The sequence below is a fragment of the Heterodontus francisci genome, chromosome 27, assembly GCF_036365525.1.
Source record: "Heterodontus francisci isolate sHetFra1 chromosome 27, sHetFra1.hap1, whole genome shotgun sequence".
Taxonomy (NCBI): domain Eukaryota; kingdom Metazoa; phylum Chordata; class Chondrichthyes; order Heterodontiformes; family Heterodontidae; genus Heterodontus; species Heterodontus francisci.
In genome coordinates this window covers 4394991-4417182 of record NC_090397.1, presented here as the reverse complement: position 1 = coordinate 4417182, position 22192 = coordinate 4394991, and the positions used below count along the sequence as shown (strand labels likewise).

The 22192-nt window shown below is 43.6% G+C and overlaps 1 protein-coding gene across 3 annotated transcripts in view; it reads left to right on the top strand.

Moving 5' to 3' along the window:
- Positions 1-22192, top strand: part of appl2 (adaptor protein, phosphotyrosine interaction, PH domain and leucine zipper containing 2) — a 199799-nt gene that overhangs the window by 50931 nt on the left and 126676 nt on the right. For all 3 annotated transcript variants that reach the window (XM_068058746.1, XM_068058745.1, XM_068058747.1), the window contains 2 exons: positions 7283-7370; positions 9912-9953. In XM_068058746.1, the coding sequence (XP_067914847.1) occupies positions 7283-7370; positions 9912-9953 (130 nt within the window). The remainder of the gene's footprint in view (positions 1-7282; positions 7371-9911; positions 9954-22192) is intronic.

The following is a 22192-nucleotide window of genomic DNA, read 5'->3' as shown; positions in this document are numbered from 1 at the left end:
CTACTACACTTCTTGCATTAAAACAAATGCACCTCAGACCACCAGTCCCTTTGCGTACATCATCTGCTCCCTTCCTACTCTTCCCTTTAGTCACGCTGACTTCATTATCTAGTTCCTTACAGGCTTTAGTTCCTACCTCCTTACTGTCCACTGACGACCTCATTTGGTTCCCATCCCCCTGCCACATTAGTTTAAACCCTCCCCAACAGCGTAAGCAAAAGCACCCCCAAGGACATCGGTTCCTGTCATTTTATTCAGTAACCAAAGGTAGATTTATTACAGTTTTAATCTGATTGATCCATTGAGGGTTCCTGTTACAAGGAGGCAAATATTATGTAATCCTATGGCTGTCCGAAAAAGTTAGCCCAGATAAAATGGTCAGACATAGCGTAATTGATGCGGGTTAATATCTGATACAGCTGAAATGTAAAACTTTGTCATTTTCAATCAAAATCAGACCAAAATGACACTCTGACAAAAGGCAGCATCCATAGAATCATGGAATGATACAGTACAGAAGGAGGCCATTTGGTACATCATGCCTGTATCAGGTCTTTGATAGAATAGTCCCACTCCCTTGCTCTTACCCCATAGCCCTGTAAATTTATCCCTTCAAGTATTTATCCAATTCTCTTTAGAAAGTTACAGTTGAATTTGCTTCCTTCACCCTTTCAGGTAGCGCATCCCAGATCAGAACAACTTGATGTGTGGAAAAATGTTTCCAAGAATCATAGAAATTTACAGCACAGAAGGAGGCCATTCGGCCCATTGTATCTGCGCCAGCTGACAAGTAGCCATCCAGCCGAATCCCACTTTCCAGCTCTTGGTCTGTAGCCTTGTACATTACAGCACTTCAAGTACATATCCAAGTACTTTTTCAATGTTATGAGAGTTTCTGCCTCTACCACCCTTTCAGGCAGAGAGTTCCAAATCCCCATCATCCTCTGAGTGAAAAGAAATTCCCTTTGAATCCTCTCTAAACCTCTTACCCTAAATCTATGCCCCTGGTTATGGACCCCTCAGCCAAAGGAAATAGGGCCTTCCTACCCACTCTTATCTGGACCCATCTTAATTTTATGCACTTGAGTTGGGTCTGCCCTCAGCTTCCTCTGTTCCAAAGAAAACAATCCGAGCCTATCCAGTCATAACTAAAATTTTCCAGTCCAAGCAACACCTTCGTAAATCTCCTCTGTACCCTCTCCATTGCAACCACTTTGTTCCTGTCATGTGGTGACCAGAACTGCACGCTAAAGGCCTGCTACCCGGCCCGATCCTGACGACGTGTCCGGTTTGGGTTGGGTTGCACTTCCGGGTCCGGTATTTGGGTTCGGGCTGGGTCGGACACGCTCTATCACAGGTAAGTGGCTCCAATGCTAATTTAACTTTTGGACTAGAAAGGTGATTTTGTTGCAGTTATTTTAAGCTTGTGCAGATCAGCAACAAAGTGAAAAATGGAAGGTAAGTTAACTGATGGTTGGGTTGGGCGCGGGAAAAAATGGAAGGGCCAGGTCGGGCTCAGGTCAGGTTTTTTTTTTTTGCAGACCTGAGCAGGCCTTTATTGCAGGCAGTACTCCATCTCTGGCCTAATTCGTGTTTTATACAGTTCCAGCATAACCTCCCAGCTCTTGTATTCTGTGCCTCGGCTAATAAAGGCAAGTATCCCATTAATCACCTTATCTACCTGTCCAGTCACCTTCAGGGATCTGTGGATATGCGCTCCAAGGTCCCTCTGTTCCTCTACACTACTCAGTATCCTACCATTTACTGTGTGTTCCCTTGCCTTTTTTGCCTTCCCCAAATGCATTACCTCACACTTTTCATAATGAAATCGATTTGCCACTGTTCCACCCATGTGACTAGTCCATTAATACTTTCCTGCAGTCCACAGCTTTCTTCTTCGTTGTCCACCATACAGCCAATTTTTATAATACCTGCAAACTACTTAATCATATCTCCTACATTCAAGGCTAAATCATTGATATGTATCACAAAAAGCAAGGTACCTAGTACCCTGTGGATCCCCACTGGAAACAGCCTTCCAGTCACAAAAACATCCCATCAACCATTACTCTTTGCTCCCTCCTCCTGAGCCAATTTTGGATCCAACTTGCTACTTTGCCTTGGACCCCATGGGCTTTTACGTCCGTGACCAGTCTGCCATGTGGGACCTTATCAAAAGCCTTGCTAAAATCCATATAGACTGCATCAATTGTACTACCTTCATTCACCCACCTTGTTACCACCTCAAAAAATTCAATCACGTTAGTCAGACATGATCTTCCTGAAGCAAATCTGTGCTTTTTTGATGAATCTGTGCCTTTCCAAGTGAAGATTTATCCTGTCTCTCAGAATTATTTCCAATAACTTTCCTACCAGCAAGGTTAGGCTGCCTAACCTTGGTCTACTTGGTCTATCCCTTCCTCCCTTTTTAAACAATAGTCATCCTCAATTTTCAGCTCCAATGCACGTGTGCGAATTTTGAACTTTTCTGTCTTGAATTCTAATTTCTCCCTTTCTAACCTCTCCATTTCCCTATCTCGTTATCTCTCTTTTTCTTTCTCTTCCCTATCTCTTTTGAATTCAAGTTTTCTCATTTCAAATTGGCTTAGCTTTTCTCTCTCTTTCTTGTTTTGTTCGTTTTCTCTTTCTTCTGTGTCTCCTTTTCTCTTTTTTGTCTTTTTCTCTCTCTTCCCTTTCCAATGTTATCTTCTCTAACTCAGTTTTGACTAGTTCTATTTGAACACAAACAGAAACATCCTTTTCTATCTCCAGCTTCAAGTGAGGAACCAATTCTTGCATTTAACTCTGCTTTCTTAGCCCCTTGTTTTAAGCTGACCCCAGGTGTCCTGCTACAGCCTTCAAATTATCTTTTGTCAGCAGTTTTGAGACATTGAGATACAAATCCCCCTTTCTCCACAAAGGCCTGAGCATCAAATTGATTTGCCACTGAAATCAATGTAAATGTGAAATGTGGCTTGTTTAAACTCTGGCAAATTCCATGGAACCCGTTTCACAGTCTAATCTGGACTGATCCTGAATGAGCCTCCAATTTTGTTATGATCTCCATGGAGACCACCAACAAACCAAAAGAACCGAATCCACCAACTGACCCCAGGTTAGGAAACAGAAAAAACAGACAGACAAGGTTCCACTTTTATAAATTTTGCTTTAACACTCAAACCAAAACCAACATAAATTAAACATAAACTAACAGTTCAATCACGGTTGACATATATTTTATTGTTATTTAGAGATACAGCACTGAAACAGGCCCTTCGGCCCACCGAGTCTGTGCCGTTCAACAACCACCCATTTATACTAACCCTACAGCAATCCCATATTCCCTACCACCTACCTACACTAGGGGCAATTTACAACAGCCAATTTACCTATCACCTGCAAGTCTTTGGCAGTGGGAGGAAACTGGAGCACCAGGAGAAAACCGATGCGGTCACAGGGAGAACTTGCAAAATATATGCCTTAAAGGTTTTTTTAATTTGTTCATAGGATGTGGGCATTGCTAGCTAGGCTAGCATTTATTGCCCAACCCTAATTGCCCTTGAGAAGGTGCTGGTGAGCTGTCTTCTTGAACCACTGCAGTTCTTGGAGTGTAGGTGCACCCACAGTGCTGTTAGGAAGGGAGTTCCCGGATTTTGATCTAGTGACAGTGAAGGAATGGCGATGTAGTTCCAAGTGAGGATGGTGTGTGGCTTGGAGGTGAACTTGCAGGTGGTGGAGTTCCCATACATCTGCTGCCCTTGTCCTTCTATGTGGTAGAGGTTGCGGGTTTGGAAGGTGCTGTTGAAGGATCCTTGGTGAGTTACTGCAGTGCATCTTGTAGATGGTGCACACTGCTGTTTCTGGTGAAGGGAGTGAATGTTAAAGTTTGTGGATGGCGTCCCAACCAAGTGGGCTGCTTTGTCCTGAATGTTGTCAAGCCGCTTGAGTGTTGTTGGAGCTGCACATATCCAAGGCAAGTGGAGAGTATTCCATTACACTCCTGACTTGTGCTTTGTAGATGGTGGACAGGCATTGGGGAGTCAGGAGGTGATTTACATGCTGCAGAATTCCCAGCCTCTGACCTGCTCTTGTTGCCACAGTATTTATGTGGCTGCTGCTGTTCAGTTTCTGGTCAATGGTAACTCCCAAGATGTTGATAGTGGGGGGTTCAGCGATGGCAATGCCATTGAACATCAAGGGTAGATGGTTAGATTCTCTCTTGTTTGAGATGGTCATTGCCCGGCACTTGTGTGGCGCGAATGTTACTTGCCACTTATCAGCCCAAGTCTGGCTGTTGTCCAAGTCTTGCTGCATCTGGACACGGACTGCTTCAGTATCTGACGAGTCGTGAATGGTGCTGAACATTGGGTAATCATCAGCGAACATCCCCACTTCTGACCTAATGATGGATTGATGAAGCAGCTGAAGATGGTTGTGCCTAGGATGCTACCCTGAGGAACTCCTGCAGTGATGTCCTGGGACTGAGATGATTTTCCTCCAACAACCACAGTCATCTTCCTATGTGCTAGGCATGATTCCAACTAGCAGAGTTTTTCCTCTGATTCCCATTGACTCCAGTTTTGCTAGGGTTCCTTGATGCCATACTCGGTCAAGTTCTGCCTTGATGTCAAGGACAGTCACTCTCACCTCACCTCTGGAGTTTAGCTCTTTTGTCCATGTTTGAACAAAGGCTGCAATAAGGTCAGGAGATGAATGGCCCTGTCGGAACCCAAACTGTGCGTCAGTGAGCAGGTTATTGCTGAGCAGGTGCTGCTTCGTATTTCTGTCGACGATCCCTTCCATTGCTTTGCTGATGATTGAGAGTAGACTGACGGTGTGGGAATTGTCCTGCTTTTTGTGTACAGAGCATACCTGGGCAATTTTCCACATTGCTGGGTAGATGTCAGTGTTGCAGCTGTACTGGAACTGCTTGGCTAGAGGCATGGCTAGTTCTGGAGCACAAGTCTTCAGTACAATTTCCAGAATGTTGTCAGGGCCCATAGCCTTTGCAGTATCCAATGCCTTCCGCCATGTCTTGATAACGCCTGGAGTGAATCTGATTGGCTGAAGACTGGCCTCTGCGATGCTGGGGACCTCAGGAGGAGGCCAAGATGGATCATCCATTCAGCACTTCTGATTGAAGATGGATGCAAATGCTTCAGCCTTATCTTTTGCACTGATGTGTTGGGCTCCCCCATCATTGAGGATGAGGATATTTGTGGAGCCTCCTCCTCCTGTCAGTTGTTTAATTGTTCACCACCATTCACGGCTGGATGCGGCAGGACTGCAGAGCTTAGATCTGATCCATTGGTTGTGGGATGGCTTAGCCCTGTCTAACGCATGCTGCTTCCATTGTTTGGCATGCAAGTAGTCCTGTGTTGCAGCTTCAGCAGGCTGACACCTGATTTTGAGGGATGCCTGGTGCTGCTCCAGGCATGCTCTCCTGCAGTCTTCATTGAACCAGGTTTGGTTCCTCGGCTTGATGGTAATGGTGGAGAGGGGATCTGCTGGGCCATGAGGTTACAGATTGTGATTGAATAACAATTTTGCTACTACTGATGGCCCACATGGATGCCCAGTTTTGAGTTGCTAGATCTGCTCGAAATCTGTCCCACTTAGCACAGTGGTAGTACCACACAGCACGATGGCGGGTATCCTAAATGTGAAGACGAGACTTCATCTCCACAAGGACTGTGCGGTCATCAATCCGAACAATTCTGTCATCGACAGATGCATCTGCAACAGGTAGATTGGTGAGGACGAGGTCAAGTATGTTTTTCCCTCTTGGTTGCCTCACCACCTGTCACAGACTCAGTCTAGCAGCTATGTCCTTTAGGACACGGCCAGCTCAGTCAGTAGTGGTGCTACCGAGCCACTTTTGATGATGGATGTTGAGGTCCCCCACCCAGAGTACATTCTGTGCACATTACACGTTAACTATCAGATGTAACAAAGATAGTCCTTACGAGTTCTCTGAGCAGTCCTATCAGCAAGAGGACGCTGAACAGTCTCAAAGTACATCAAAAACATCCTCAGATAGTTTCCAAGTGCTGTCATCCAGGATGTCGATACGGAAGTAGTAATGTCTGGTTGATAGTGAGTGATGCAATCTTACCTTTAACAGATCGGTCTTGTCGCCTCTCAAATGAGCTCGGCATTGCTCATAATCATCCTGATGCTGTGGTTATGCTGATTGTTCTTTAAGTCACCAAAGACAGCTGCTGTAGAACATATTTGCCATATGTCAGCTCTGAGTCCAGGCTCCTCTGCTTGCAGCCTGTCTTTTTAAAAACAACTGCCAACTGCTCTCAGCTTGTCTCTTTAAAACAACAGCTGACTGTTTTTACTTCCACGCACTGCAGAGTATTCTCCTGAACAAATATGAGCTCCTTGTCTTTCCCAGAACTCTCTGGAGCTTTGTTTTATTTCCAGTAAATGACTGTCTCAGCAAAAAAACAAGATTTGAATCCAATGTCATAGCACCTAACAGTTCATTCAACAGGTCAGCTGTATAGAACGCAGTCTGCGCACGAAGACTCCAACACATTTCTCCAAAAATGTTAATTGTGAAGCAAAACAACATTGGTATCTGTGCTCAGTCAGAGCCTATGATGCTGCCCTCTAGTGAGTTTTTGAATGGCTCTCTAGTTTGATATGTGAGGCAAATGCAAATGCATTTAGTACAAGTGAATTCAAGGTTTGTTGATGCAGTCTGATTGCAGTTTGTGTTTTTCTTTCCTTTCCCTCTGTACAGCTGTAATCAATGGCAAACAGCTGCCTGACTGTAGCAAGTTGTGTGCACAAACATCTCTATAGGAGCTCCTAGTGTTTGTGGCTACAGAAAGAGTCACAGAATGTATCACTCAGATTATTTCCATTCCCCAGTTTCTCCACTTTAAATTATATAGGAGCAAATGTCTGATATGTCAATACCCAATGTTCTGATTCCAAATGGTTTCGGGTGACACCAATCTTCCAATCCCCATTGGTGTGCAGTTTGTGAATGTTGTGTTTCATATTTTGCACAGTTCATTTTAAATATTCAAGGTATGAAATGCAAGGAATAAGTGGCCTGGTTGACCTTAGTTCCTCAATCAGCTGACTTTGCAGAAACTCTTAAGTCTAGTTTAGAAGTAAATGTTCAAGGGGTGAAATGTAGGGAGATTAGCAAGTTGTAAATCCCTCATTATTTCAGAAAATGTGCAAATTCTATGTAATTTATGTGATTTGACTTACTGAATGGAAATGAATGTAACTAATAAAATCACTTACTTTTTCACAGCTAAGTTGTCTTCATACAGAATTAGCTAAACAAGTCGCTGATACAATGATATTCCCAATGGTACAGTTCAGGGAAAGGGATCTCACAGGTAATGTTGAACATTAGCTACTTCTTAGACTGTTGGATTCACCTTGGGAATGGATAATATATAATACCTTGCATTGCTTGACATTAATAGCATTTGATACAGGAACAAATTTGGCAATGCAAATTTTGCAATGAGCTTTATTTACCTGTCAAATCACTATCAGAACCATTTCAGCACGCACTTCAATAAATAAACCTAATAGACTAGGGCCTTAAAATTTCCCATGGAATACTAGAATACGAACATTTAGCTCAATTCTTCCCTCCATGACTTCAGTCAAGATTAACGCCTTCTCCGCTGGTATCCCGTGGTAGGGGACATGGTAATACCTGAAAGTTGGGTACAGGCGCTGCCTGTTGAGATTTTGCTGATGGATTTATGGTTCTTTGCTACAGTGGCTGTTATATAGCACAATTTTTTAAAAAAAGTTGTTCTTTTTCATTTGTGTCCCACTTAGGAAATTGTAGAACCAGACTGGAAAAGCTGTGTTTCCTGAGAAAGTGGTTTCACTAGCAATAATTAAAATTAACAGCGAATCACATTAGAAAACCTTATAGAGCACCTATAAGAATGATGCCTCAGTGCTTTTCAAGCGACCAGTGAATGAGCCACTTGGAAAATTTGTTAATCCAACTGTGCAGTGTTTCTGATAAATGGTTCCAGGGCAGTTGTGAGAATCTTGCTTTACCCATGAAACATGCAAGTGTGTTCCCCACGGTATTGTTCAGACAATCCAGTTTAGTTGCAGAACACACTGACCTCCACTTCAATGACAGCCAATAGGAAATTCTTCATAATTCATCAAAATGTATTTAATCACATTACAAGCAAAATAGGTACTATTCCTACAATATAATGCTGCGTTATGTCTGTAGCAATTGTAATACTAGAGCCTTGACTTTTATTTGCACTGACACTTTAAAAAAAAACGAAGTGCAGACTACCATTAATTTGAAGTAATTCAAAAACTTTGTTCTTATTACGTTGGTTAATTTCAATTACTGGGTAATTTGAATTTTGTTTGTGTGCAGATAAAAATGTTGTATAATCAGGCCAAGACAGCATTGTGTGCTGTTTTACTCCACTAAGGGTGGTCATGCACTAAACACCATGTTAATTATTTTATTGTGTCAACATCGTCATGCTCATGTACATGACTGGATCAGATTTTGGGTGTTGTGCAACATAAGGCACATAAAGTAAAACATAGCAGAAATGTTAAGGGGAATTTTACTGGTGGAGTTGAGATTTAAAGTGTATTTGTTCATCCCCATTATGGTGGATAGATTCAATTTGAGATGTGGTCTTTCATGCAATTTATTCAAATTTATTTGCAGTCAGCGTTTCAACTTGTTGTAAGCCTAGGAATGTTCGAGAAAAACATTGGAAAATAAATGGCACTTTCTGCACCTCAACATTTGAAACTATTTAAATATCCATGTGATAAAATATCCATGCAATTATTAAACCATGCAAAATCCCAACTGAACTGAAACTATGTTCAATCTAGAAAATGTTTGATGATGGCTCTTGAGGGACATATCCTTCCCTGGGTATCATTTAATCCCAGAGCCCCTCCTTGTTAAAGAAGGCACTCCATTTAGGCAGACGTTTCGTTTTGATTATTATCTTGTCTCTCAACTTGCCCCACGTGTCACATAGTCTAAAGTTACTGTCAGAAGACAGAAACCAGAAGCATCTGGTGTACACAGTGAGCCAAGTCAGCAGGTCATGCAAAGCCTCTGCTCCCTCTAGCTGTAGGGATACTTGGAAACTCACCCACACAAGATCTGATGTGGAGTAAATCACTAATGTTCCTAACACCTTTTTAGAAAGCTGCAGCTCCTCCGTTCAGTGCTACACCATGGACAAATCATTGTTTGTGCTTTCTACTAATACAGCAGCTTATATTTCTAACCTTTGATAAACCAAACTCCATTGGCACCTTTTGAATTATTTAACCAAAGGTTAACTTCAACTGTTTTATGTGTGTGTAAACTGAGTCTTTATGGCTAGGAGGAGTTACAGTGCATCATACAGCACATGAACTACTGAAATAAAGCATCCTGGATTAATGATACTTTGCTAATGTAAACTCAACCCCTTCACATTGTTACACTCCTTCAAAGCAGTCACCGTTTGGCATGTGATCAACAATTCACCACAAATGGAAAGTGGAATGTAGTTAAAATGCATATGCTTTTAGTGAGACGACATTTTCATAATCAGGAAAAAGAAAGCTAGAACAGTTATCTTTAAACATAAAAGCGATTAAACACTAATTTGACAGTTTACATTTTCCCTCCCTTTGAATTGCACCTGTTGGAATTAATTGTCATTAGTTTGTACAATGTTATGTCAGGGAAGTATTTTATTGATTTCATGAAACCAGAGAAAAACATACAGCTGGTTAATGCATCTTAGCATTTGTGTCAGTCAAGGACTTAATGTTGATTATCAGTTAATAGCTGTTTCTGACCGTATTTATTTCAGTTCGTTTTAAGTATCTTACGATGACATTATTGTTTTTATCATTTGCAGAAGTAAGCACTTTAAAAGATTTATTTCTTCTTGCTAGTAATGGTATGTATATTTTTTTCATTTCTAGTTTTATTAATTTTTAATTGTTTAAATATTCAGCCATGTTTTTTTTCAAATGGGTCTCACTTTCACACATGTACACAAGCTGCACCACTGGACCTGCCAAGCTTTTGTGACTACTGACTGTCCCATGTGCAAAATCCTTTTGCTTAGAACCATTCACAGCCACCAGGAAGGGGAGGTTTTCATTGTCAGTCTAAGATGAATTCAAACTAGCATCTGATAATGAAAGAATGGTGTTTTTTGCTATTTTTGCTATTTGAAGGACCCACTAGCATATTCAGCAGTTGATGTCATGTTCTATAATGTCCATGCAACTTTAGTACTTGTACTTTAAATCTGTCTTGAGTAACATGGAATTGAGTCTCTTTATGGCTTTGAAGGTTCCTATGTATGTGACATTTGATCTGTTTCAATCCAATACCTACATGAGTTTATGATTTTAATTGTTAATCTACCATTTTTGTTTGGACATATGAGGTTATAGCATATAAAAATTGGAATATTGCACTAGTTCAGATAACTGAGTGTGGAATAATGTAGGGTGAGCTTTGTGTGTTTTCTGTCCTTGCTGTGATGTTTTGTATTGTCCCGGGGGAATCACTCCCATTGCTTCCCTGTAATTGTAAGTTGATGCAGTTTCAACAAGATTTTGTTTAAGATCGAGACTTTCTCTTCTGTCACCAGGATCTGTAATTGGAGAAATGTAGTTCGGGAGGGGGAGGCGCGGGTTGGGGGGCTGCTGGCTGTTGCTACACAAGAGACTGGAGTGAGAGGAAAGGTGAGTTTAAGAGGAGTGGAGTTTGTAGGGCTGTCAGAGCTTAGAGTTTAGGAGAGTGTGAGGCTATGAAGGAATTTAAACACAAATAATTTCAAATCTGAGGCTTTAGTGAAACAGGAGCTGATGTAGATCAATGAGGAACCCAGCAGTATTATTGCTTTATTTGCAGTTGCTTTTGCTTGTAGTAAAATGTAGGACAGATCAGAGGTACATAAAACCTTTTAAAATTACAAAAACTTTTCGTTAGTAGACAGCGACGGAAGAATCCTGAGTGGATCAGAGCCAACGTCTGCTCTGCTCGTTGGTGCCCAACGGGACAACACTGGGCAGATGTGTCTCATCCTACTTCTCAGTGACAGTGACTCAGCACTTTAATTGTCTGTATATAAAAGTATGCAGGCCATCAGATTTTTATTGAATGCTTCAGTATAGTAAGCAGTTTCTGCTCTCAGTCAGAAACCAGGTTGTTGTTATAAAGTAGATTTAAACTCGACTTTGTAAGCCTTTGGTCTTCCAATAGAATAAATTCTGGCACAAATTACTTATTTTGGATCCCAATTTTCTGAACATATTTCAATTATTTGATATATATACCTATATTTAAAAATAAAGATACTAAGATTTAGAAATTAGTATACCCATTGTGCCTGTTTTTCAGGCGTTAAAGGCAGATCAGTTTAGTGGAATACTCTTTTTATATATTAGTTCGTGGGATGTGGGGTTGCTGGCTAGGCCAGCATTTATTTCCCATCCCTAATTGCCCTTGAGAAGGTGATGGTGAGCTGCCTTCTTGAACTGCTGCAGTCCTTGGGATGTAGGTACACCAACAGTGCTGTTAGGAAGGGAGTTCCAGGATTTTGACCCAGCGACAGTGAAGGAATAGTGATATAGTTCCAAGTCAGGATGGTGTAGACTTGGACAGGAACTTGCTGGTTGTGGTGTTCGCATGCATCTGCTGCCCTTGTCCTTCTAGGTGGTAGAGGTTGCGGGTTTGGAAGATGCTGTTGGAAGAGCCTTGGTGAGTTGCTGCAGTGCATCTTGTAGATGATACGCACTGCTGCCACTGTGTATCGGTGGTGAAGAGGGTGAATGTTGAAGGTTGTGAATGGGATCCCTATCAAGGGGGCAGCTTTGTCCTGGATGGTGTCGAGCTTCTTGAGTGTTACTGGAGCTGCAATCATGCAGACAAGTGGAGAGTATTCCATCACACTCCTGACTTGTGCCTGGTAGATGACGAACAGGCACTGGGGAGACAGGAGGTGAGTTACTTGCCGCAGAATTCCCAGCCTCTGACCTGCTCTTGCAGTCACAGCATTTATGTGACTAGTCCAGTTCAATTTCTGATCATTGGTAACCCCTAGGATGTTGATAGTTGGGGATTCAGTGATGGTAATGCCTTTGAACATCAAGCGGAGATGGTTAGATGATGGAGGGTAGGTCATTGATGAAGCAGCTGAAGATGGTTGGGCCTCGGGCACTACCCTGAGGAACTCCTGCAGTGATTGATAAACTCCAGAAAGCTTGTTATGGAAGGATATTGCTGGAGCCAATATTTACTCAGTTTCACATTTATTGTACAGAGTAAAAGGATTGCAAACATGTAGCTCCTCACTGAAACCCTCCACCAGTCTCAGTAAGTGTCTGCTGATAAGTGCTGAAGTAAGACCCCAAATAACACCCTCCACCTGCATAATATAAAACAATTGATACACAATTAACAGATTAACACTGATGTCCTGGGATTGAGATGATTGACCTCCAACAACCACAACCATCTTCCTTTGTGCTCGGTATGACTCCAGCCAGATGAGAGTTTCCCCCGATTTCCATTGACTCCAGTTTTGCTAGGACTCCTTGATGCCAGACTGTTGCAGATGCTGCCTTGATGTCAAGGGCAGTCACTCTCACCTCACCTCTGGAGTTTAGCTCTTTTGTCTCAGTGCCCAGACTGCGCAGGTTCATGAGACATAAGGGTTAGGCCCCTTGAAGATGTACAAAGAACAGTACAGCACAGGAACAGGACATTTGGCTCTCCAAGCTTGAGCCGATCTTGATGACTGCCTAAACTAAAACCTACTGCACTTGCACTTCCAGGGACCGTATCCCTCTATTCCCATCCTATTCATGTATTTGTCACGATGCCTCTTAAACGTCGCTATCGTACCTGCTTCCACCACCTCCCCCGGCAGCAAGTTCCAGGCACTCACCACCCTCTGTGCCTTGCACATCCCCTCTAAACTTTGCCCCTCGCACCTTAAACCTATGTGCCCTAGTAACTGACTCTTCCACCCTGGGAAAAAGCTTCTGACTATCCACTCTGTCCATGCCACTCATACCTTTGTAAACCTCTATCATGTCGCCCCTCCACCTCTGTCGTTCCAGTGAAAACAATCAGAGTTTATCCAACCTCTCCTCTTAGCTAATACCCTCCAGACCAGGCAGAATCCTGGTAAACTTCTTGTGTCCCCTCTCCAAAGCCTTCACGTCCTTCTGGTAGTGTGGCGACCAGAATTGCACGCAATATTTCAAGTGTGGCCTAACTAAGGTTCTGTACAGCTGCAGCATGACCTGCCAATTTTTATACTCTATGCCCCGACTGATGAAGGCAAGCATGCCGTATGCCTTCTTGACTACCTGATCCACCTGCGTTGCCACTTTCAGTGATCTGCGGACCTGTATGCCCAGATCCCTCTGCCTGTCAATACTCTTAAGGGTTCTGCCATTTACTGTATACTTCCCATCTGTATTAGACCTTCTAAAATGCATTACCTCCCATTTGTGTGGATTAAACTCCATCTACCATTTCTCCGCCCAAGTCTCCAACCAATCTATATCCTGCTTTCTCTTCTGACAATCCTCATCACTATCCACAACTCCACCAACTTTTGTGTTGTCCGCAAACTTGCTAATCAGACCAGCTACATTTTCCTCCAAATCATTTATATATACTACAAACAGCAAAGGTCCCAGCACTGATCCCTGCAGGACACCACTAGTCACATCCCTCCATTCAGAAAAGCACCCTTCCACTGCTACCCTCTGTCTTCTATGACTGAGCCAGTTCCGTATCCATCTTGCCAGCTCACCTATGATCCCGTGTGACTTCACCTTTTGTTCCAGTCTGCCATGAGGGACCTTGTGAAAGGCTTTACTAAAGTCCATGTAGACAACATCCACTGCCCTTCCTTCATCAGTCATCTTGGTCACTTCCTCAGAAAACTCGATCAAATTAGTGAGAGACTACCTCCCCTTCACAAAACCATGCTGCCTCTCACTAATAAGTCCATTTGTTTCCAAATGGGAGTAAATCCTGTCCCGAAGAATCCTCTCCAATGATTTCCCTACCACTGACGTAAGGCTCACCGGCCTGTAATTTCCTGGATTATCCGTGCTACCCTTCTTAAACAAAGGAACAACATTGGCTATTCTCCAGTCCTCTGGGAGCACCTTCAGAACACAACACTCTCACTCCTTTGCGTACTTTATTCCTCTTTACTACGTCTGTTTTCTGGTGCCCATCCCCCTGCCAATTTAGTTTAAACCCTCCCTAACTAACCACACTAGTGAACCTCCCCAAGTGGACATTGAACCCAGTTGTGTTGAGGTGCAATTCATCCCTTTAGAATAGATGCCTTCTGCCCCAGAACTGGTGACATTGCTGCAAGAATCTGAAGCCCTGCCTCCTGCACTATGCCTTAAGCCATGCATTGATCCTCTCCACCGATTTCTACTACTGTCACTAGTATGTGGCACTGGGAGTAATCCCGAAATTACTACCTTTGAGGTGCTACTTTTAAACTTCCTCCCGAACTCCTGAAAGTCTGACTCCAGAACCTCAATACCTGCCCTCCCAATGTCATTGGTAGAAATTTGTACCAGAACTTCTGGCTCACCTCATTCCCCTGTAGAATATTTGTACACCACCTCCATGATGTCCTTGACCCAAGCATAAAGGAGGCAGCGCACCATGTGGGATTCATGATGACTGTTACAGAAACATCTGTCTGTCCCTCTAAATATGGAATTTCCGATAATGACTGGATTTCTACTCTTTTTCTGTTCCCTCCTGTGCAGTCCCTTGTCCATTGGTGCCATGGTTGGACTGCACTCCTTCAAGGTGTCATTCCTCCCACTAGTCTCCATTGCTGAGAACTGGTTTGAGAGTGGCACACGCCCTGAAGACTTGTGCACTTCCTTTTCCTACTCTTCTGGATGGCCACCCATCTACTATCCTGAATGCACTCTGCCTGTTGGGTGGCCACCTCCTGGAATGTACAATCCAGGAAACTCTCATCCTCCCTGATGTTCCACACTGCCTCCAGCTCAGAAGCCCTGAGTTCATGCTTAAGCAGCTGGAGACACATGAAGCGTCCTGAAATTCCCACATGGATAGGAATTGCAAGCAACAGGTCTCAACTGCCCATTCATGATCTGAAAAATAATATAGTCCCTCTTTTAGAATTTAGTTAGTACCTAGTTTAAACTAATTTTAAATAATGGCTCCAAACTTGCTCTTTGCTCCTACTCATTATTATTTCACTTACTGCTCTTATCCCAACTGAAATTTTGAATTTCCCGTCTTCTTGTTCAAACCAATGCCCTAGTTCAGGCAGAGAAAGAAAATGAGAAAGGGCTGCTGCTGCTGCTCCTGCTCCTGGGCCTTGGGGCACCGCACTTTATACCCCCTGCAGGTCTCGCTTTGCTCTTCCTCTCATTGCTGCTGAGAAATTTGCAGGACAACGGCAAAAGGACAAGGGAATGAGACTCGCTGAGTTGCTCTTGCAGAGAGCCGAATCGGCTCCTGTGCTATGACCATTCTATGATTCTATGTGGTAACTATGGGAGTGGGAGTTTCTGTATTTCATAAACGGTGCTGTTTAGTATTTGTGTGTGCCAGCTTAACCTTGACAAAATATAATTTTACTGTTTCAAATTTGTTCCAATCTCCCGCATCACACACATTCTCTTCAGCTATCAGAATGAGAAAAGTACAGTAAATTATTGCTTCTCGGTCCAGCGCTTAACCTCCTCTGTGCTTTGTAGAAATGTGTTCCTTGAGCACTGGATGTTTGGATGGCAACATGCCAAGGAGCCCATACAGGTCATAGAGAGATACAGTGCCAAAACAGGCCCTTGGGCCCACCGATTCCGCGCTGACCATCAACCTCCCATTTCTACTAATCCTACATTAACCCCATTTTCCCCTTCTCATCCCCACCTACCCTCAATTCCCCTACCACCTGCCTACACTAGGGGAAATTTTTTTTTTACAATGGCCAATTTATCTATCAACCCGCAAGTCTTTGGCATTTGGGAGGAAACCGGAGCACCCGGCGGAAACCCATGCAGTCACAGAGAGAACTTGCAAACTCTGCACAGGCAGTACATAGAACCGAACCCAAGTTGCTGGAGCTGTGAGGCTGCGGTGCTAACCATTGCACCACTGTGCCACCCTCAGGTCGGATGCATGATTCTAAATGTGGTAAGCTGAGATTTTCTTTTGAACATTGAAATACCTGATATTCTGGGGCCTCACTAAGCAGCGAGTTTAAAAAGAATGTCGTTGAATCTAGTGGTCTTAATAAAAACTGCTGTTCAATTTCAGTAACAATGCTGCTATGAGGTACATGTTGTGTCACAATATTACAAAGTTTATTCATTGGCTTCTCACCACTGAGATTGCTGCACTGTATTTCACAAGTAGGGCATCACCCTTCCTGCTGTTTTGGGAGAAATGCTTTGTGATGCAATATCTTTTTAAATTTCTGCTAGTATGAGTCTCTGGATTTTTTATACTGCACAATGTCTGCACGAGATAAACAGACTGCTGTAAAATAAAAACTCCGGTGCTTTGGTAATACCTGTAACAAATGTGCTTAATACATTTACACTGAAAAGCTGGCTTTTGTGCAGTGTACTGCTTGCGTGCCAAAGTTTCCAGGTTATAATTGTTTTTAATGAGACCCTCATCACCACCTGGTTTTTTAATGAGTGCTATTTCTGTAATAATGTGGCTTATGGCAGATGGGAAAGGTGTCTGAAGCAGAAAACATTCGCACTAGCTGAAAGTACATTATGCAGCTGGTATTAACTTCATCCTCCATTGATATGAAATGCCAGCTCTGGGATGTATTGAAGCTTCTCCCATGAACTGCAGTATCCAAGCAACTCCAGTGCCAAAGCAGCCCAAGATACTGGGTCACCACAGCTGGGGAAATGCCACAAGCAGTGTCATCTCCTGAGCAGGTGAAAGAAAAACAGATCCATTTTATAAACTAAAATAAAAACAAGAAATGCTGGAACCACTCAGCAGGTCTGGCAGCATCTGTGGAAAGAGAAGCAGAGTTAACGTTTTGGGTCAGTGACCCTTCTTCGGAACTAGCAAATATTAGAAATTCAAAGATTATAAGCAAGTGAGCCGGGGGTGGGGCAAGAGATAACAAAGGAGAAGGTGTAGATTGGGCAAGGCCACATAGCTGACCAAAAGGTCATGGAGCAAAGGCAAACAATATGTTAATGGTGTGTTGAAAGACAAAGCATTAGTACAGATAGGGTGTTAACGGACTGAAGATTGAACAGCAGCAAGTACAAACATGAAAAAAAAACAGTGGGTAAGCAAACTGAACAAACTACGATGAAATGAACTAAACAAAAGAAAAAAATTGTAAAAAATGTAAAAAAGAAAAAATAACTAAAAATAAAAGTAAAATGGGGGGGGGCCCCGTCATGCTCTGAAATTATTGAACTCCATGTTCAGTTCGGCAGGCTGTAGTGTGCCTAATCGGAAAATGAGATGCTGTTCCTCGAGCTTGCATTGATGTTCAGTGGAACACTGCAGCAAGCCCAGGATAGAGATGTGAGCATGAGAGCAGGGGGAGTGTTGAAATGGCAAGCAACCGGAACCTCAGGGTCCTGCTTTCAGACTGTGCGGAGGTGTTCCGCAAAGCGGTCACCCAGTCTGCGTTTGGTCTCTCCAGTGTAGAAGAGACCACATTCTGAGCAGCGAATACAGTATACTACATTGAAAGAAGTACAAGTAAATCGCTGCTTCACCTGAAAGGAGTGTTTGGGGTCTGGGATAGTGAGGAGAGAGGAGGTAAATGGACAGTTATTACACCACCTGCGATTGCAGGGGAAGGTGCCATGGGACGGGGACGAGGTGGTGGGGGTAATGGAGGAGTGGACCAGGGTGTCGCGGAGGGAACGATCCCTTCGGAATGCTGACAGGGGAAGGGAGGGGAAGATGCATTTGGTAGTGGCATCACGCTGGAGGTGGCGGAAATGGCGGAGGATGATCCTTTGGATATGAAGTGAGGACAAGGGGAACCCTGTCACGGTTTTGGGATGGAGGGGCAGGGGTGAGGGTAGAGGTGCAGGAAATGGGCCGGACTCGGTTGAGGGCCCTGTCAACTACAGTGGGGGGGGAAATCCTTGGTTGAGGAAAAAGGAGGTCATCTCAGAAGCACCGTCATGGAAGGTAGCATCATCAGAGCAGATGCGTCGGAGACGGAGAAACTGGGAGAATGGAATGGAGTCTTTACAGGAGGTAGGGTGTGAAGAAGTGTAGTCCAGGTAGCTGTGGGAGTTGGTGGGCTTATAATGGATATTAGCAGACAACCTATCCCCAGAGATGGAGACAGAGAAGTCGAGGAAGGGAAGTGTCAGAGATGAACCATGTAAAGGTGAGAGAAGGGTAGAAATTGGAAGCAAAGTTGATAAAGTTTTCCAGTTCGGGGCGGGAGCAGGAAACGGCATCGATACAGTCATCAATGTACCGGAAAAAGAGTTGGGGGAGGGGGCCTGAGTAGGACTGGAACAAAGATTGCTCGACATATCCCACAAAAAGACAGGCATGACGAGGACCCATGCAGGTACCCATAGCAACACCTTTCACTTGAAGGAAGTGAGTGGAGTTGCTTTGTTGGAAGTATTTGCTTTATCCTGTTCTTCTTCTTTAAAAGTGTATTTCCCCCTCCTCCCCACTATATATACACTAACTCAAATTAATCGAACATTTTTCGTACGTGATCTTTTTGTGGTGTAATCAATGTACATTTCGCTACTTGTGATTAATCCAGAAATGTGCATTTCTTGTCTGTGTCCTAGCTGTAGAAACAGGGGCAGATACCAATCTGATTTATGGGATGTTCTACCTTGCATTGTTGTGTTCTGTTCTGAGAGTTGTATTGAGATTGCAGCTTTAACTGCAGTATAAGACGGAAGCCAAACCTCGGGCTCAGTGTACAAGTTCATAAAATTTGATTGCTTTTATCACCTTGCTCCTAGTGAATTGATAAAAGATTACTTTAAAATTCTAATCTCCACTTTACTCAAAGGAGAGCATGATTCATCCCCTTGAAAAACAAGAAAATGTTAAATTTTACAGGGAAAGAGCAGGGAGATAGGATTAATAGACAGGTTAAAAGCAAACTCCACATGGCAGTCTCAAAGGCAATTAGGGATGGGCAATAAATTTTGGCCTAACCAGCACGCCCACATCCCAAGAACGAACAAGAAAAAAAATGTGAAGGGTCAAATGGTTTTGGGTGTATGCTGTAATTTTCTGTGGTTCTAGTGTGGGGAAAAATGTCCCCTATTCTTTCGGTGGATTGTCTTGATTCCCTTAAAGAAATAGTTGCGTAAATTCACCGATACCACCCTGTAAGGGAGCGGTGATCAGAGACAGGGTTCCAGCATCATCGTTTGAACCTGCAGTTGCCTAGAGGGTTGATCATCTCCAACCCCAGAATCACAGAACCTGTGAACGTCGCTCAGTACCCTTAAAAATGAAGCAAAGCCAGGGGAGGTGTTTGCTATCTTTTGGTATCAATTTGTACAGAGCATTTTAAAGTTAGAATTCTGCTAACTGTACCCATCCTTGTGCATTTTCTTCCACTCATGGAAATCCAGAATATGCATGATGCTGTAATAAAAACAAAAGGTGCTGGAAATACTCAGCAGGTCCGGCAGCATCTGTGGGGAGAGAAGCAAAATTAATGTTTCCGGTCTGTGACCTTTCCTCAGAATTGGCAAAGGTTAGAAAAGAATTAGGTTTTAAGCAAATGAAGGGGAGGGGGTGGGGGAAGAGAACAAAGGGGAAGGTGTTTGATAGGGCAGAGGGAGATTAAATAACAAAGCTGTCCTGGGAAAAAGGCATAAAGTGTGTTAATGCTTGTGGTGAAAGACAAAGCATTAGTCCAGAGAGAGTGTTAATAGCAGAATAATGAGCAGCTCTGACTGCATGAAAAACAGGCACATGGTTAAAAATAAAATATTTAACAAAAAGGCCAGTCATGCTCTGAAGGTATTGAACTCAATGTTAAGTCCGCAAGGCTGTAGAGTACCTAATCGAAAGATCAGGTGCTGCTTCTCGAGCTTGCATTAATGTTCACTGGAACACTGGAGCAGGCCAAAGACAGAAATGTTGGCATGAGAGCAGGGGGGAGTGTTGAAATGGCAAGCAACAGGAAGCTCGGAGACATGCTTTCAGAATGAGCGGAGGTGTTCTCCAAAGCGGTCACCTAATCTGCATTTGGTCTCCCCAGTGTAGAGGAGCGAATTGTGAGCAGTGAATACAGTATACTAAATTGAAAGAAGTAAATGTAAATCACTGCTTCACTTGAAACGAGAGTTTGGGGCCTTGGATTGTGAGGAGAGAGGAGGTAAAAGCGCAGGTGTTACACCTTCTGCAATTGCATGGGAAGGTGCCCTGGGAAGCAGACAAGGTGTCGAGGGTAATGGAGGAGTGGACGAGGGTGTCGTGGAGGGACCGATCCCTTCGGAATTCTCATGGGAGGAGAGGGGACGATGCATTTGGTGGTGGCATCACCCTGGAGGTGGTGGAAATGGCGGAGGATGATCCTTTGAATGTGGAGGCTGGTGGGGTGGAAAGTGAGGACAAGGAGAACCCTGTCACGATTCTGGGAGGGAGAGGAAGGGGTGAGGGCAGATGTGCGGGAAATGGGCCAGACACGGTTGAGGGGCCTGCCAACCTCAGTGTGGGAGGGGAATCCTCGGTTGAGGAAAAAGGAAGACATATCAGAAGCGCTGTTGTGGAAGGTTGCATCATTAGAGCAGGTGCGATGGAGAAACTGGGTGAATGGGATGGAGTCTAGTTCCCTCGACTACACTTCTTCACACCCTGCCTCCAAAAAGGACTCCATTCCATTCTCCCAGTTTCTCTGTCTCCGACGCATCTCATTCTTTCAATTTAGTATATTGTATTCGCTGCTCACAATGTAGTCTCCTCTACGCTGGGGAGACCAAACGCAGATTAGGTGACCGCTTTGCAGAACACCTCAGCTCAGTGTGAAAGCATGTCTCCGAGCTTCCTGTTGCTTGCCATTTCAACACACCACCCTGCTCTCATGTCAACATTTCTGTCTTTGGCCTGCTCCAGTGTTCCAGCGAACATTAACGCAAGCTCAAGAAGCAGTACCTGATCTTTTGATTAGGCACTCTACAACCTTGCGGACTTAACATTGAGTTCAATACCTTCAGAGCATGACTGGCCTTTTTTAAAAATATTTTATTTTTAACCATGTGTCTGTTTTTCATGTAGTCAGAGCTGCTCATTATTCTGCTATTAACAGTCTCTCTGGACTAATGCTTTGTCTTTCACCACAAGCATTAGCACACTCTTTGCCTTTGTCCCAGGACAGCTTTGTTATTTAATCTCTCCTGCCCTCTGCCCTATCAAACACCTTCCCCTTTGTTCTCTGACCCCACCCCCTCCCTTTCATTTGCTTAAAACCTAATTCTTTTCTAACTTTTGCCAGTTCTGGTGAAAGATCACAGATCTGAAACGCTAACTTTGTTTCTCTCTCCACAGATGCTGCCAGACCTGCTGAATATTTCCAGCGCCTTTTGTTTTTATTTCAGATTTCCAGCATCTGCAGTATTTTGCTTTTAGCAGTGGCTAGCACTGCAACCTCACAGCTTCAGTGACTCAGATTCGATTCTGGGTACTGCCTGTGTGGAGTTTGCAAGTTCTCCCTGTGACCGCGTGGGTTTCTGCCGGGTGCTCCGGTTTCCTCCCACCGCCAAAGACATGCAGGTTGATAGGTAAATTGGCCATTGTAAATTGCCCCTAGTGTAGGTAGGTGGTAGGAGAATTGTGGGGATGTGGTAGGGGATATAGGATTAATGTAGGATTAGTATAAAATGGATGGTTGACGGTTGGCACAGACTCAGTGGGCCAAAGGGCCTGTTTCAGTGCTGTATCTCTAAATAAATAAAAATAAATAAATGAATAAATTATATGCATGGTGCTATCTGGGATGTCTTTTGTAAAATAAATGTGTAATTAAACAGAGAATGTGTTGAATGGTTCCTTCTGCTTCTCATACAGCACCCTCCATTTATATGGATAAGAGTGCATGTGGCAGTATCAGCACTGAATTTTACCAGTGTATGTGTTGAGAACATCCTGGGAGTATGC